Below are 15,076 nucleotides of genomic sequence, written 5' to 3'. Positions count from 1 at the left end.
CACATTTGTTTTTACTTTAATTCTATTGGCATGGTTCTCAAAAAAAGTGTCAAAATAAGGTAAAATATCAGTGCAATGCTACTTTGTCCTTACTAGTTTAAAAAGCTACACTAAACAGCAGAGCAAAGCACTGCAACATGCATAACCAGTGCGCTTATCATTAAAATGAGCTCCAATGTCTTCTTATTTACCTGCCTACTATCACACAGTAGTGACTGGCTTATGATTCATTCACTATTTGTTTTGTCTGTGAAGCTTGGCAAGATCAGATTAACTGTCTGATTTTTCTGTTTATAACATTGTGGGATTTTAGCATAGAAACACAGAAAACGGAAACGGAGTCTTGGCTTTTCAATGTACCCACATATAAGTAATGAGTAATATAGAGTATTATTATACAGTGGAGCACGTTCGCCTCACACCTCCAGGGTTGGGGGTTCGATTCCCACCGTGACCCTGTGTGTGCGGAGTTTGCACGTCCTCCCCGTGCTGCGGGGGTTTCCTCCGGGTACTCCGGTTTCCTCCCCCAGTCCAAAGACATGCATGGTAGGTTGATTGGCATGTCCAAAGTGTCCGTAGTGTATGAATGGGTGTGTGTGTGAATGTGTATGTGAGTGTGCCCTGCGATGGATTGGCACCCTGTCCAGGGTGTACCCCGCCTTGTGCCTGATGCTCCCTGGGATAGGCTCCAGGTTCCCATGTGACCCTGAAAAGGATAAAGCGGTATAGAAGATGGATGGATGGCTGGATGGATTATACAGTGGGGGAAATAAGTATTGAACGCGTCAACGTTTATTTCAGTAAATATATTTCCAATGAGGCTATTCACATGAAATTTTCACCAGACATCAATATTAACTCAAGAAATCCACACATATAAAGAAATCCAAACATTAAAGTCCATAAATAAAGTTATGTGTAATAAAGTGGAATGACACAGGAGAAAAGTATTGAACATGCTAACTGAAATTAATTTAATACTTAGTGGAGAAGCCTTTGTTTATAATGACCGCTTCAAGACGCTTCCTGTATGAAGAAATTAATCGGCCGCAGTATTCCGGTGTGATTTTGGTGCATTCTTCTAAACACATTGTCTTTAAATCTGGTTCAATTGGATTCAAGTCAGGTGATTGACTGGGCCATTCTAACACCTTGATTTTTTTTCTCTGAAACCAATTGAGAGTTTCCTTTGCTGTATGCTTTGGATCGTTGTCCAACTGGAGGATCCACCAACGTCTCATCTTCATCATCCTGGTGGATGGCAGCAGATTCTTCTCAAGAATCTCCCGGTAAAGGGCTCCATTCATCGTTCCTTCAGTTATATAAAGTCTGCCAGTACATGCGATGACAAACAGCCCCACACCATGATGCTTCCACCTACAAACTTCACTGTTGGTATAAGGTTTTTAGGATGATGTGCAGTGCCATTTCTTCTCCAAACATGGACATCTACACTCTCCCAGTATTTCATAGGCTTGTCCAAATGCGTTGTAGCAAACTTTAAACGAGCTTTGACATGCCTTTTCTTTAGTAATGGAGTCTTGCGTGGTGAACATGAGCAGTGGAGTGCATTGCCTATTGTTTTCTCTGTGACGATGGCACCTGTTCCCTCCTAGTGTTTCTGGAGCTCCGAGTGGTTCTTGGCTCTTGGGCTACTCTTCTGACTATTCTTCTGACTACCTGGTCAGAAATTTTGCGAGGAGTTCATGTGTGTGGCCGGTTGATGACGGAGTGACGTTGCTTCCACTTGTGGATAATGGCTCCAATGGTGCTTACTGGAAGATTCAGAAGTTTTGAAATATTTCTGTATCCGATTCCATCAATATGTTTTGCAACAATAAGGTTGTGAAGCCCTTGGGAGATCTCTTTGCTTTTGCCCATCATGAGATGTTTCTTGTGTGATACCTTGGTAATAAAAAGCCTTTTTATAGACCATCAATTTACAAGCTGATATTAATTTGCACAGATAGGGAGTATAATTACTTTCTAACTTCTTACAGATTTCAGCTGTTTCCTTGCCTTACCTTGCCTTGGAAAACTGCTTTTTCTTAGCATTTTCAATACTTTTTTTCCTGTGTCATTCCACTTTATTACACATAACTTTATTTATGGACTTCAATGTTGTGAATTCTTTATATTTCCGGATTTCTTGAGTTAATACTGATGTCCAGTGAAAATTTCATGTGAATAGCCTCACTGGAAATATATTTACTGAAAAAATGTTGAGGTGTTACTATACTTATTTCAATACTAATACAATACTTATTTCCGCCACTGTATGTGTTAGACAAAAAATATAGTTTGCCTACATTTGCTGGTATGATAACCTCCACTCTTATGGGAAGGCTTTCCACTGGATTTTGGAATGTGGCTGTGGAGATTTGTGCTCAATCAGCCACAAGAGCATTAGTGAGGTCAGGCACTTATGTTGGGTGAGGAGGCCTGGTGTGCAGTTGGTGTTTCAGTTCATCCCAAAGGTGTTCAGTGGGGTTGAGGTCAGGGCTCTGTGCAGGCCACTCAAGTTCTTCCACTCCAAACTTGCCAAACCATGTCTTCAAGGACCTCGCTTTGTGTACAGAGGTATTGTCATAATGGATCAGGTTTGGGCTCCTTAGTTCCAGTGAAGGGAATTTTTAATGCTACAGCATACAGAAACATAAAATATCCTATACATCCTATACAAGATGGGCGCACGAAGGCTTAGTGGTTAGCACGTTCTCCTCACACCACCAGGGCCAGGGGTTCGATTCCCGTGGCTCTGTGTGTGAGGAGTTTGCTGTTCTCCCCGTGCTGCGGGGGTTTCCTCCGTGTACTCCAGTTTCCTCCCCCAGTCCAAAGACATGCATGGTAGGTTGATTGGCATGTCTAAAGTGTCCATAGTGTATGAATGGGTGTGTGTGTGTGTGTGTGATTGTGTGCCCTGCGATGGATTGGCACCCTGTCCACTGTGTACCCTGCCTTGTGGTCGATGCTCCCTGAGATAGGCTCCAGGTTCCCCGTGACCCTGAAAAGGATAAGCGGTATAAAAGATGGATGGATGGATGGATGGATCCTATACAAGAAGTCCTACTGAAAGACAGGAACACCTGCCGCCGCAACTAAGTCCAGAGAGTCGGACCTGATCCCGGTTCTCCTACCTGACCAAAAGTCCAGGGGTGGAGACACCTCAGTGTGTTTCATATTGGATCACGTTGTTGTTATTCTAAGTTGTACAGCACTTCATGGGAAGGTTTAAGCTTATATGAGGAGTTGGATCAGGTCCAGCTCCACCCCATGGACTTTTGGTTCTGCAATGTGGTAAAGCGATATGAGGGACTAGAGGCATGAAAAATGATTGCTGGTATGATATCAGGATAACTGGAGTAATGATGAAGGACTGAAGTGCATGCGTTATAACAGAGTTTTAAAAAAAAAAAAAAAAAAAAAAAAAAAGGCATGAAGAAGCCTAGCACCACCATGCCCACTCCCACCTCAAGAAACAGCATTTTTGAGGAGCAACTCATTTCCTGTTCTGGCGAGTTGATCTCATGCGTCTAGAAGAATGCACTGGCAATCTGAGATCTTCATTTGAGCTCCACTTTTGTAATTCCCTCGCGCAAACAACTCCCTTTGGCAGTAAGCTTCGGGACTGCTGAACTTTGAACTTTAAATGCGTGAAAATCGAAATGGCATTTGTAGGCTATATATGGGGCCGCGTCCTCATTCCTCACTCACTTGCCCGCATCTGCGAAGTACTAGTGCATGCCTTAAGAGTCAGATATGCCTCAGTGGAGAGGCATTGCGAGAAGCGCAAATGTCAACACAGAGTCCATGACGCACAGCGCGCGCGATAGAGATAGAGAGCGAGCACATATTAATGCAAACATGGGGCGCTCGCGCCTCAAGCTCTTGCTAGAGTTAGGTAGTTTTAACATAACAACAGGCTTATTCTCTGAATAAGAACCACCTATAGAGGGGAAACACACCTCGGCAGAAAATGCGATCTCGTTAACAGGTGTTTATTGTGGCTGCGCATTACAGCGCACTCGCTCCCTCACTCGCTTCATTCACCTTCTCTCTCTCTCTCTCTCTCTCTCTCTCTCACTCGCTCACTCCCTCTGCCTCAGTGCTCCTGTTCCTCCCATGTGATGCCGTAAATGTCTTTGGTGGCATCTTGTGAAACGCGTTTTGGGGATCTGGACAGAACAAAAGCACGGTTCCTAGCTGCTGTGCTCAGAGAGTGATATCTTTTGGAGTGGAAGGCTGCAGGGTGTTGAATGTGGACGCCGCGTTGATCCTATCCAGAAGATTAAAATGCATAATTCGGAAGGCGCGCGCGTGAATCCGAGCGCAGTTTCCATTTCACCTCTGAAAGGAGTGTAAACTAGTTAGACTTTACAGTTCTGGCGCAACTTTGAGTTCATTGTCTGATTTTCTTTCCCCCTTTTCACAACGAACGATGCCGGTTGCTCTGTTATGCGAAGTCGGATGTGAGCGGGTTAACTGATCCGTGTAGAAATCCGGCTGAGGAGGAGAGAGGAGGGGCGAAATCAGCCTCTCTCAGCGCGCGCTTTTGGGCGGCTCGTCGCCACACTGGCTATGGCGGCGGTGATCGCCAGCTCCCTGATTCGGCAGAAAAGGCAGGCTAGGGAGCGCGAGAAGTCCAACGCCTGCCGCTGCGCCAGCAGCCCGAACAAAGCCAAAAGTGCATGCGAGAAACCAAGTCGCCTCAGCGTCTTCTCCCGGGTCAAGCTCTTCGGTTCTAAGAAGCGCCGGAGGAGACGACCAGGTGCTCAGATGCTCATGTCATCACCATCATCCTGTTCATTACCTCCATAACCATGATGGGATTTCTTACATTTTTTTTTCCCATACACACCATCACATTCTTACTCATGTGTGCATCTGTCAATTCATCCCAGACTAATCCCCATCAATTCAACAGCTCCTCTCTTTACTAATTTCTCACCATCTCAGCTCATCATTTTACATCTCCATCAGTTCTCTGTCTGTAGCAGTGTTTCGCTTGTGCTTGTGAACTTACACAGCATAAACTTTATCAGGATTGAGGGTGAAAGCTTGCTTGCCGTGTGCAGAACATGCAGCAATATTATGTAACGCCAAAGCAGAGCTTTCACTAATCTCAGGGTGACAAGAAATGAAAATAGGAAAGTCAATATATAAATATTTGTTCTAAAGCAGTTTAAACAATGTTCACTTGCAGTTGTTTGGTTGCAGGGAGAATCCTAGCAAAGGGAGTGGACACTGCTTTGTGCGTGTATGTGTATGTGTTTGTGTGTGTATGTGTGTGTGTCAGATGAGGTTGAGACAAAAATTACCCCAGATGTATGGCTTGATCAGCACTATTCAGAATTGAACAGGTTCAAAAACATATGATTACCCTCCTGGTGCATGATTTATTAAAGTATGTAATGAGGGTTAATTTGTTTTTGTTTTTTTGTCCTGTTTTTATCCTAAGAGTGTGCAGTCCATGGACACTCCCAATATAAAACACACAGACAGATATTGCACATCAGTGTCCGTGTGTTTAGTACAGAATTCTCTGGCAGCGTTAACTCACTTATAGAATGTTAAAGCACAATTTAATTATTCTAACACTGGTTCCTTGAGGTAGCTAAGTGGGTGCTGCAGAGTTCATAGTATGACTCATCTTTCTCTTTTAACTTGGTAAACTGAGTGCCATTCGTTTTATTACAGCCATTTATTTTTTACACAATTCTATAATAGTGTCAATTAAAAGGCAGGTATTTAATACAGAGCCAAATAATGGTGTGACTGGACCTTTTTGCACGTACCATTTTCAAGCTATTTATTACAAAGCTTTTCTCGTTCTGCCATTGTAAATGATTATCTTTTGCATACTATTATAAAAGTATTATCTTTGTTTCCTTCCTCCATTGTACATCTAAGGTGATTGTAGTAAACTTAGGGTTTAAACCAAAAAACATGTATTTGAATATATTGGCTATCGGCATAAGTATCTCGTGGGGAGAGGAGTTAATTTTATTCTCAGCTCTCAGCACACAGGAGTTTTCTTGTATTTCCTATTGTAAAGGCTAGACTAGAGTAGCTTAAAATATGGTCCTCATTTTGGAATGCATTGATAAAGCTGCTGTTTACTATTTTACAGCACATGTATCCACAATTCCACCATTATTTCCATATACAAACATATTTTCATAATATTGTATTGAAACTGTTATTTTTAGTATATACATTGGTCCTAAACACTTTTTTTTAAACATTATATGCATCTATATGAAGCATGCAGCATGAAGCAAAGTTCATTTCATCATTGTCCAAGGATAAGGATTGTCAACAAGTGTAATGTTATGCAGGAACAAGCAAGTTTAGATAGATAACACAAACGTGAACTATATACTGTACACTCAAGTCCATAAATATTTGGACATTGACAAATTTATATGAATATGCCATGCTAATGGCATGCAAATGATGCTAAATTTGGGCCTGTGCCATGTAAACATATTCAGAACTATGTACTCATAGAAAGATTATCAGAATAATCAACAACAACAAACAAATTTAACATCTACAGTACAAGCCCATAGATAGAAAGTGAGTTGTAATCATCCCGCATGGCTCTGATACCAAGGCTTACATGCATGCACAAACATTCCCAGAGATTGGCAAACCGCAGTTTGAACTCCACTTCACCCACAGTTCTGAATGGTGAGGGTTTTTTGAGATGACCAATTCTTTTCTCTAAGGCCTCATGTTAATAGGAGCACAAGCCTTGGCACAGTACATTTTCTTATGCATTTTATTTCAGATGCTATTTGCTCAATCTCAAAAGCAGGCACCATAATGCAATTGTGTAGATGCTTGTCCTGTCAGCTCCTTAGAGAATAAAGACAATCTTCCAGCTTCATCTGCTAGTCCAGGATGACTTGTACCTACTGAGGAATTGCAGGACTTCTGATGGAGCAAAGTCGTCTGAAGCTCCTCTTGGAATTTTAGTCCCAGTCACGGAAAGCTGAACTTGAAAAGACATCTGCCTCTATTCAGATCCGGAGCAAGATTCTGTACAGAGCTAATGGAGCAGAAAGTAGCTAGGGCATGTGAATTACCAGGGCGTCTCCCTGGAGAAGAAACAGTGGATGAAAGGTAGGACAGAAGACAGGATATAAAAGGGGTTGAATAATATGGTAGAAAACACCAATGTGAAAAACGAAGGAAGTTAAGCCAATTAAAAATGGTGAAAAGTAGCGAAATACTCACGTGATTACAGGCAAACAGTAAGCAAAAGCTGTATATCTTTCCAAAGGCTTTGAAATTTGTGGTTCATTATGCAATGTATGTACATTTTTTTTCTTTCTCTAGCTCTGGTTTGTTTGTGCTCTGGTTCCGTTTTTATTGCCCTAAAGCACGTGTAATCCTGCTCTGCCTGATGCTACACACCCAGTTACACTTCAACACTTAATACAAAAGAGCCTATCTCACCTTCTCTCTCTCTCTCTCTCTCTCTCTCTCTCTCTCTCTCTCTCTCTCTCTGTCTATCCCTTAGAGCCCCAGCTGAAGGGGATTGTCACGAAGCTGTACAGTCGGCAGGGCTTCCATTTGCAACTCCAGGCAGATGGAACCATTGATGGAACTAAAGAGGAGGACAGCAGTTTCAGTAAGTCCCCTAGAGACTTCCTTCAGCTTTCTGAATCCATTGTTCACTATGCACTGATGTAATCACTTCCCATAAACACACCTAGTTTATGGTACTTCAAAAAAGCGAGAGGTTCCCTTTAATATGTCTGCCTTGCATTGTTAGGTGGTGCTGGTGTTTTCTCTGAAAGGGAGCCCTGCCTCTTCCGTGCATCCATTTCACTCTCTCTTTCATGCTGTCTCACACACACACACCTTCACACAAACATGCATAACATTTTTATTTCTCGAAAATACTTAAGGTGAATGTGCTACTATCAGTATCAGTTGAATAGCTAAAATGTAATCCTTTGCCCTTAAATGGCAGAAGCACTGGCGTTATTCATCAAACAAGCAAATGTTTGAGTGCTGGAATTAATTGTGAGCTCCGACTCATGAAACAGTCATATGGAGTAGATTTCTGCCCTCCACCAGTCCCTTATTTACATGTCACATGCTTATGCCACATTTACCATGCATGCCTCATCATGTACACAAAGCATGACCTAATTTATAAAGTGTAGTAGGAAAACCGAAATCATGGTGCAAAACATTTCTAGGGGAATATATATATATATATATATATATATATATATATATATATATATATATATATATATATATATATATAGTATTATCAGTATAATCTTATGGGAGATTCTGGGTCTTTGTTCAGACAAGAAAAAGCAGCCTGCCATTGCAATGAAACTCGCAGAAAAGCTCACATTACTGTATGTCATCTCTTTACAGTTCGTTATTAAGAATATAAAAGACAATAGGATATTATTCAAAAGAAAGAGAACAAGGGAGAATGGAAGAGAAACTCTATTTAAATGAATAAATCAAAGAAATGATTAAAAGTGTATTAGAAATGTAGAAAGGAATAAAACAAGAAGGATTAAGAACAGCAGAAATGTTCATTTTGGTACCAAAATTTTTATATTTACTTTAGAGATTTTAGTTTTCATATTTTCTATATAAATCTGCAGTTCAAAACAATTCCACTATTATTATTGTGATTACTGGTACTGTTGATCTTGCAATTGATGAGAATGGTAATCTAGCTAATTAAATTGTGTTTTAAAAAATATTGCACTAAAATTGACTTCATCTCAAAAAGACAAATATGCCCAAGATAAAAATGGATGAATACCAGCACTTCTAGAGTGTATACTTATTTTATAATCAAAATTGATCTTTTGGAGCATTGCTGAATAAGAGTCTTTTTATTTTATAGATTAGTTCACTTTGGTGCAGAAGACATGCAAAAGAAAAATGAAACTCTCATGACCTGAATTAACCTAAAAGAGTTATGGGTATAGATGATATAATTGCATTTATTTAAAAGTAAATACTGGTATAAAGGGGTTTTTCATTTTACAGCATATTTTTTGCTCTTAACATTGCTTAACACTAGCCTTACTGACCCAAAATAAAAATTGTTTGTAAAGGAATTTTAAGTAATCATCATTCCAGTCAGTACCTTTTGTTTGCTGATGTCATGTCAGGAAATATTTGCTCAGAAACCCAGCATTACATTTTGATTGATCAATGTGTCTAGAGCAAATATTGCAAATATGACTCAAATGTGAAAAATTGATTCGCTTGGAAAACCGATTCATAGTGCTTTATCAACTCTGATAAAACAGGCATCATTGGCCAGAAAAAGAACCCCAAGTCACTCTTCACTCTGCTCTATGCTGATTTCAGCTCTTAGGCATTGGGTGGGTAGTCAATAGTGTGAAGACTGCTATCTCCTTACTGACAGGAGTCATGTTCCTTGCACTTTCAGTTATCTTTGTCAGCCTCCCAAAAGCAGAACGTGACCTATGAGAGACAGGAGAGCCACTCAGGCTGAGACATAAAGCAAGTGGCACCTGTGTTTGGCATCTGTGCTATATCACATCGCCACTAAGTGGATATGACATCCTGCAGCCTGTAAATGAGCTGATGCTTTTTTGTTGCTCCCTGAGCCATGATGTCACTTATCTTCTGCAATTAAACATGGGTTATGAGCAGATTAGATGGCCGTATGGGGTATTTAATTTTGTTCCTCTCAGGACAAGGAGGCAGAGGCTCACAACATTAAAAGGTAGAGCTCATCAAGTTTTATGGCTGTTTTATAATTAAGTACTAATTGCATACTGACTTCGTACCTGGACTAATCTGCTTTACTAACACTAAATAGCACCTGCCTTTATGTTAAAGCCCATGTTATTTACTTTAGATTATGGCTACAGCTACTAGACCTACCAGAGGCATTATATTACAGAGATGAATGGGATCTACATGTATTTGTTAAATGACTAGAGGCTTTATGCATAAGTCTGTCCTCATTATCAGCCACTCCCTATTTATAAGCCTTGAACAAGATTGGGCAATTTATCTGGAGTGAAAATGATTGAATTATGTAACATGCTAATGCTAATATGGAGAGACAGAAACATGGTTGCTAGAGTGGAGAAGTTGGAAAAATGATAGCTTCTATCTCTCACACTGCCAAAATAGCATTGTTAGGAGCTGGCTGCCTTTGTCTCCATAGCAACAGCAATTTAGTCCTCTTGGTGTGAATGTGTGTGTGTGTGTGTGTGTGTGTGTGTGTGTGTGTCTGTGTGTGTGTGAGAGAGAGAGAGTGTGTGTTTGAGGGATAAGGGTCTGCTCACATGCACCAAATGTATTTGTTTTTGTTACTTAATCCTCATGTTCTCTTCTTCATTAAAATATTAGTGTGTGATCATGTGGAGAGAGGTAAATATTAATATTCAGGGTCTGTCACAGTGATTAATTAACCTTGATGTTTCATATACAGTACTGTTCAGGCACATGTAAAGAAAAGATATCTTTAAAAATAATGGAATGACACATTTTCTACATGAGTCTATATTTGGTGTGATGAACCTTTGCCTTAAATATGTCAGTATTCTCAGGTACATATTACAGTTTACACATACAGTTTTCTGAACATTCAGAATGTTGGCTGGTAAGTTTTTCTAAGCACTTTGGAGAACCTGCCACAGTTCTTCTGGAGACTTTGACTTTCACACTTGCTTCTAGGTTCTATAATCCCTGAGAGCCAGTATTTATTTTATTTTTTTTTGTCTGAAAAGTGGTATATTAGATAATATACGACCTTCTTTGCTGACATACAACCCTTATTCTGTAACATTTAATGTTTGTTCTGGATAATCGCTATTTATTATTATTATTATTATTATTATTATTATTATTATTATTATTAGTCATTGCAGTTATATCTCGTGATGCAAAACTGAATGACTTTTAAATCTCATTGTGATCGACTAGTTTGAATAATAACAATGTTAGAAAGTTCATTTCATCATGAAATGAATCCTTCATCAAGGATTGTCAACAAGTGTAATGTTATGCAGGAACAAGAAGTTTAGATAGATAACAGACGTGAACTATATACCGTACACTCAAGTCCATAAATATTTGGACATTGACAAATTATTGGGTATTTTAGCTGTCTACCACAGTATATAGGAGTTGAAATTGAAGTGCATACTTTCAGCTTTAATTTGATGCTATCTACAAGTAAATCAATTAAACATTGTAGGAATTACAGCACTTTCTATGTGCAGTCCCCACTTTTTAAGGGACGAAATGTAATTGGATAATTGGCTGCTCAGCTGTTCCATGCCCAGGCGTGTGTTATTCCCTAATTATTTCAAGTACAAATGAGGAGATGAATAGAGGTGTTTTCAAGTGTGACATTTGCATTTGCAATTTGTTGCTGTTAACTCTCCATATGAAGTCTAATGAGCTGTCACTAGTAGTGAAGCGAGCCATCGTTAGGCTGAAAAACCAAAGCAAACTCATCAAAAAGATCAAGCCAAAAAAAAAAAAACACCTAAAGGTCCAGAAAAGGCTTATTTACAGGTGTCCTGGTAATGAAAAAACCCTTCAAAACAGTTGGCCAGATTAAGGTCACCTTCCAGGAGGTAGGCATATCTGTGTCGATATCAACAATCCAGAGAAAACATTACCGCTGTAAATAAAGAAGGTTTACCACAAGATGTAAACCATTGGTAAACCTCAAAATTAGTGTTCCAACAACATCCTATGGAATTAGAACTTGAACCAGAATTATGGGAAGAGCAGAGTATAGAGAAGGATAAGAACTGCTCATTGGAGGGTGCTTCACAGTGCAAATGGACAATGACCCAAAGCATACCTCTAAAGCAACCCAAGATTTTTTTGTGGCCAAGTCGCTCAGTTGACCTGACTACAATTGAGCATGCGAAAGGCACCATGCAGGACAAGCGGGAACCAAATTCAGCTGCAGAAGAGGCCTGGCAGAGCATCACCAGGGAAGAAACCCAGTGTCTGGTGTTATTGACTGTAGGATTTGCAACTAAGTATTAAAATTTGTATTTATGACTATGTTAGTTTGACCGATTACTTTTGGTTCTTTATAAACTAGTCTCAAATTAAAGCTGAAAGTCTGCACTATTTGTTATTTAATTTCAACTCTGATATCCTGTGGTATACAGATAAAATAACAATCACTTGTTCAATAACAATGCCCAAATATTTTTGGATTAGTCCCTTCACCAAAACAGAAGATCACACTGACAAATATGAATGACGTGGCAAAATTGGATATGTCTATGCTGTACTGTAGTTGCATATCAAAGGATGTAACCTATAGATTAAATTAGTTAATAAAACATGCTCTATTTAGTCACCTGTTTTATAGATGCAACATTAATGGTGCTTAATGATAAGTACAATTAATGACAAAAGCCACTTCTAAACACATTTGAATATATTATTCTATAAAGTTAGTTTTGATGTCACATCCATCATGTGGCTCTCCGCTGTTTAATCATATCTGCTATAATAGGTCCTTGTGAATATCAGAAAAGGTTTTGGTTAATGCAGGAATATATTAATGCAGGCTATAAACATAGAGCATGGATCCTTAAATTCAGTACTGGAGGCTCACCCAACGGAGTTCTTACTTTTTCCTGCTCCCAACACTTGAAACTCTATGTGGCAGTGGGACTCCAGGACTGCAGATGAGAAATCCGGGCACAGAGGACACATATCAACACCATTTCAAACCCCAGAACAAGAAACAGAACAGCCACGACCCTTGTGGATCTCAGGGGCATGCACAAGTAATTACTGCAAGTTGGCCATTTGGGACTGCAAGCCATCACTAAAGATCAATGCCAACCATATGGCTTTGTATCACCTCTGAAAATACAATGAAAGCCAATCTGACTGGGCCATAAAAAAAAAAAAAAAACCTTGACAAAGCTGCTGGCCTGCATCTATTTTCTAAAATGTTCTTAGAAAACAAATCAACTATAGCCATGTAAAAATAGCTAAACATTCATCAGTAAAAGAACCAGAAACATTTAAATATTAGGTAACTGTTAATAGGTTTCTGTGTTCTAGTGCTCTCCTATATTACTTAACTGGCTAACAACAAGATTGGTAGTTAGCTCTCTTTTTAATGTTAGTCACTAATGTTAGTCAACTGGCACTGCTTGAGTTAACTGGTTAATTAGTTCATCATGATAATGTAATTACTACACTTAACATTTAAGATAGATGCTGAAATACATTTCAATGAACTTAAGGGAGATTCTTCTATGCTTGATCAGAAATGCAAGCACACCGACAGTCTGATCGGCAAGCCAAAGACCATTTTAGATGATGTGTGCCTTACAAGAAGCTTGTTCATTGCAGTATCTGTTTCAAGCATGAATGTAAAAGTGTCTGGCCTCCAAAGCTGGTTATAAAACTAAAGAGCACATAAAAAGCCTCCTAATGGCAGCTAACATTAACCGAGTTGATGCTTCCAAGTATGATACAAATCTGTATACATTACAGGAAGCTGGTTCCTTTGGGTGTCTGATTTGATGACTAAAGGTGAATTCACCTAGCCCACAAGACTGGTCTTAGGGTTAATACCATTTAAAAGGTCTCACCCTGACAAGGTTGATGATTCCAAGAACAAATGTGAATATACTATTTAGAAAATACTATCATATATTTTTAACATTAATGCTTGACAACCAGTATACACAGCCTGCTAGAGTACAGACTGTAGCTAGTAAGCTAACTGACTAGTGTGCTATAGGATGCACTAGCATCTATTTCTAGTTGGATAATATTTATATACTTCAGCTAGCAAACATCAGTATATATCAATTTTATTGGGTTTTTTTTTTACAGGTATTAAATAAGTTTTTTGATGAAGTAACACTGAAAGAAATGCAAGTGTATTACTGATGGTTTTAAAAATGGCCCAGTCAGATGGTGTTTTTGGGTTTTTTTTTCTGAGCAGAATTTCTACAACCCTGATTCCAAAAAAGTTGGGACGCTGTGTGAAATGTAGAGAAATGTAAATAAAAGCAGAATGAAATGATTTGCAAATCTCATAAACCCATGTTATTCAAAACAGAACATAGAAAACATCAAATATTTAAACTGAAAAAATGTACCATTTTAAGGAAAATAAGGTAATTTTGAACTTGACGGTTGCAAAACTGGGGCAACAAAAGGCTGGAAAAGTAAATGTTACTAAAAAGAAACAGCTGGAGGTAAATTGGCAACAGGTCAGTAAGATGATTGGGTATAAAAAGAGTATCTTAGAGAGGCAGAGTCTTTCAGAAGTAAAGATGGGTAGCGGTTCAACAATCTGCAAAAAACTGTGTCTACAAATTGTGGAACAATTTCAGAATAATGTTCCTCAACGTAAAATTGCGAAGACTATGAATATCTCATCATCTACAGTACATAATCTCATCAAAAGGTTCTGAGAATCTTGAGAAATCTCTGTGCATAAGGGACAAGGGTGAAAATCAATATTGCATGCCCGTGATCTTTGGGCCCTCAGGCGGCACTGCATTAAAAACAGGCATGATTCTGTAATGGAAATCACTGCATGGGCTCAGAAACACCTCCAGAACTCATTGTCTGTGAACACAGTTCGCCGTGCCATCCACAAATGCTGGTTAAAGCTCCATCATGCAAAGAAGAAGCCATATGTGAACATGATCCAGAAACGCTGCCAACATCTCTAGGCCGAAGTTCATTTAAAATGGACTGAGACAAAGTGGAAAACTATTCTGTGGTCAGACGAATCGAAATTTTAAATTCCTTTTGGAAACCATGGACGCCACATCCTCTAAAGCTTTTCAGCCCACAAGCCCCAAAATTACGGTGCCAGTGACTCGCAACTCCCCACCACTATCCTCAGAGGTGGTTAAAGTATACAAATGTAATTGGCTTACCCAAACAGCATAATGACAACAACACAACAGAACACAATAGCCTAACAACTATAATATTATTTAAAAGTAGCCTAATTTAGACATTACTTTCATTTCAGTGTTAACCTCACCTAATGAGATGGGTGTGCACAATGCTTGCAACACAGCAA

At 39.3% G+C, this 15,076-nt stretch overlaps 1 protein-coding gene across 5 annotated transcripts in view; it reads left to right on the top strand.

Annotated features, from left to right (window-relative positions):
- Positions 1 to 15,076, top strand: part of fgf13a (fibroblast growth factor 13a) — a 137,865-nt gene that overhangs the window by 96,966 nt on the left and 25,823 nt on the right. For 3 of the 5 annotated variants that reach the window (XM_053630850.1, XM_053630853.1, XM_053630854.1), the window contains one exon: positions 7,529 to 7,639. In XM_053630850.1, coding sequence (XP_053486825.1) covers positions 7,529 to 7,639 — 111 coding nt within the window. Of the gene's footprint in view, positions 1 to 4,039; positions 4,769 to 7,528; positions 7,640 to 15,076 lie in introns of those variants that run through there. The other 2 variants (XM_053630852.1, XM_053630851.1) reach the window with 2 other exon arrangements.

Source organism: Ictalurus furcatus, chromosome 8, assembly GCF_023375685.1.
Source record: "Ictalurus furcatus strain D&B chromosome 8, Billie_1.0, whole genome shotgun sequence".
Classification (NCBI taxonomy): Eukaryota; Metazoa; Chordata; class Actinopteri; order Siluriformes; family Ictaluridae; genus Ictalurus; species Ictalurus furcatus.
The sequence above is the reverse complement of the archived record's forward strand: the minus strand, read 5'-3'. Positions and strand labels throughout refer to the sequence as shown.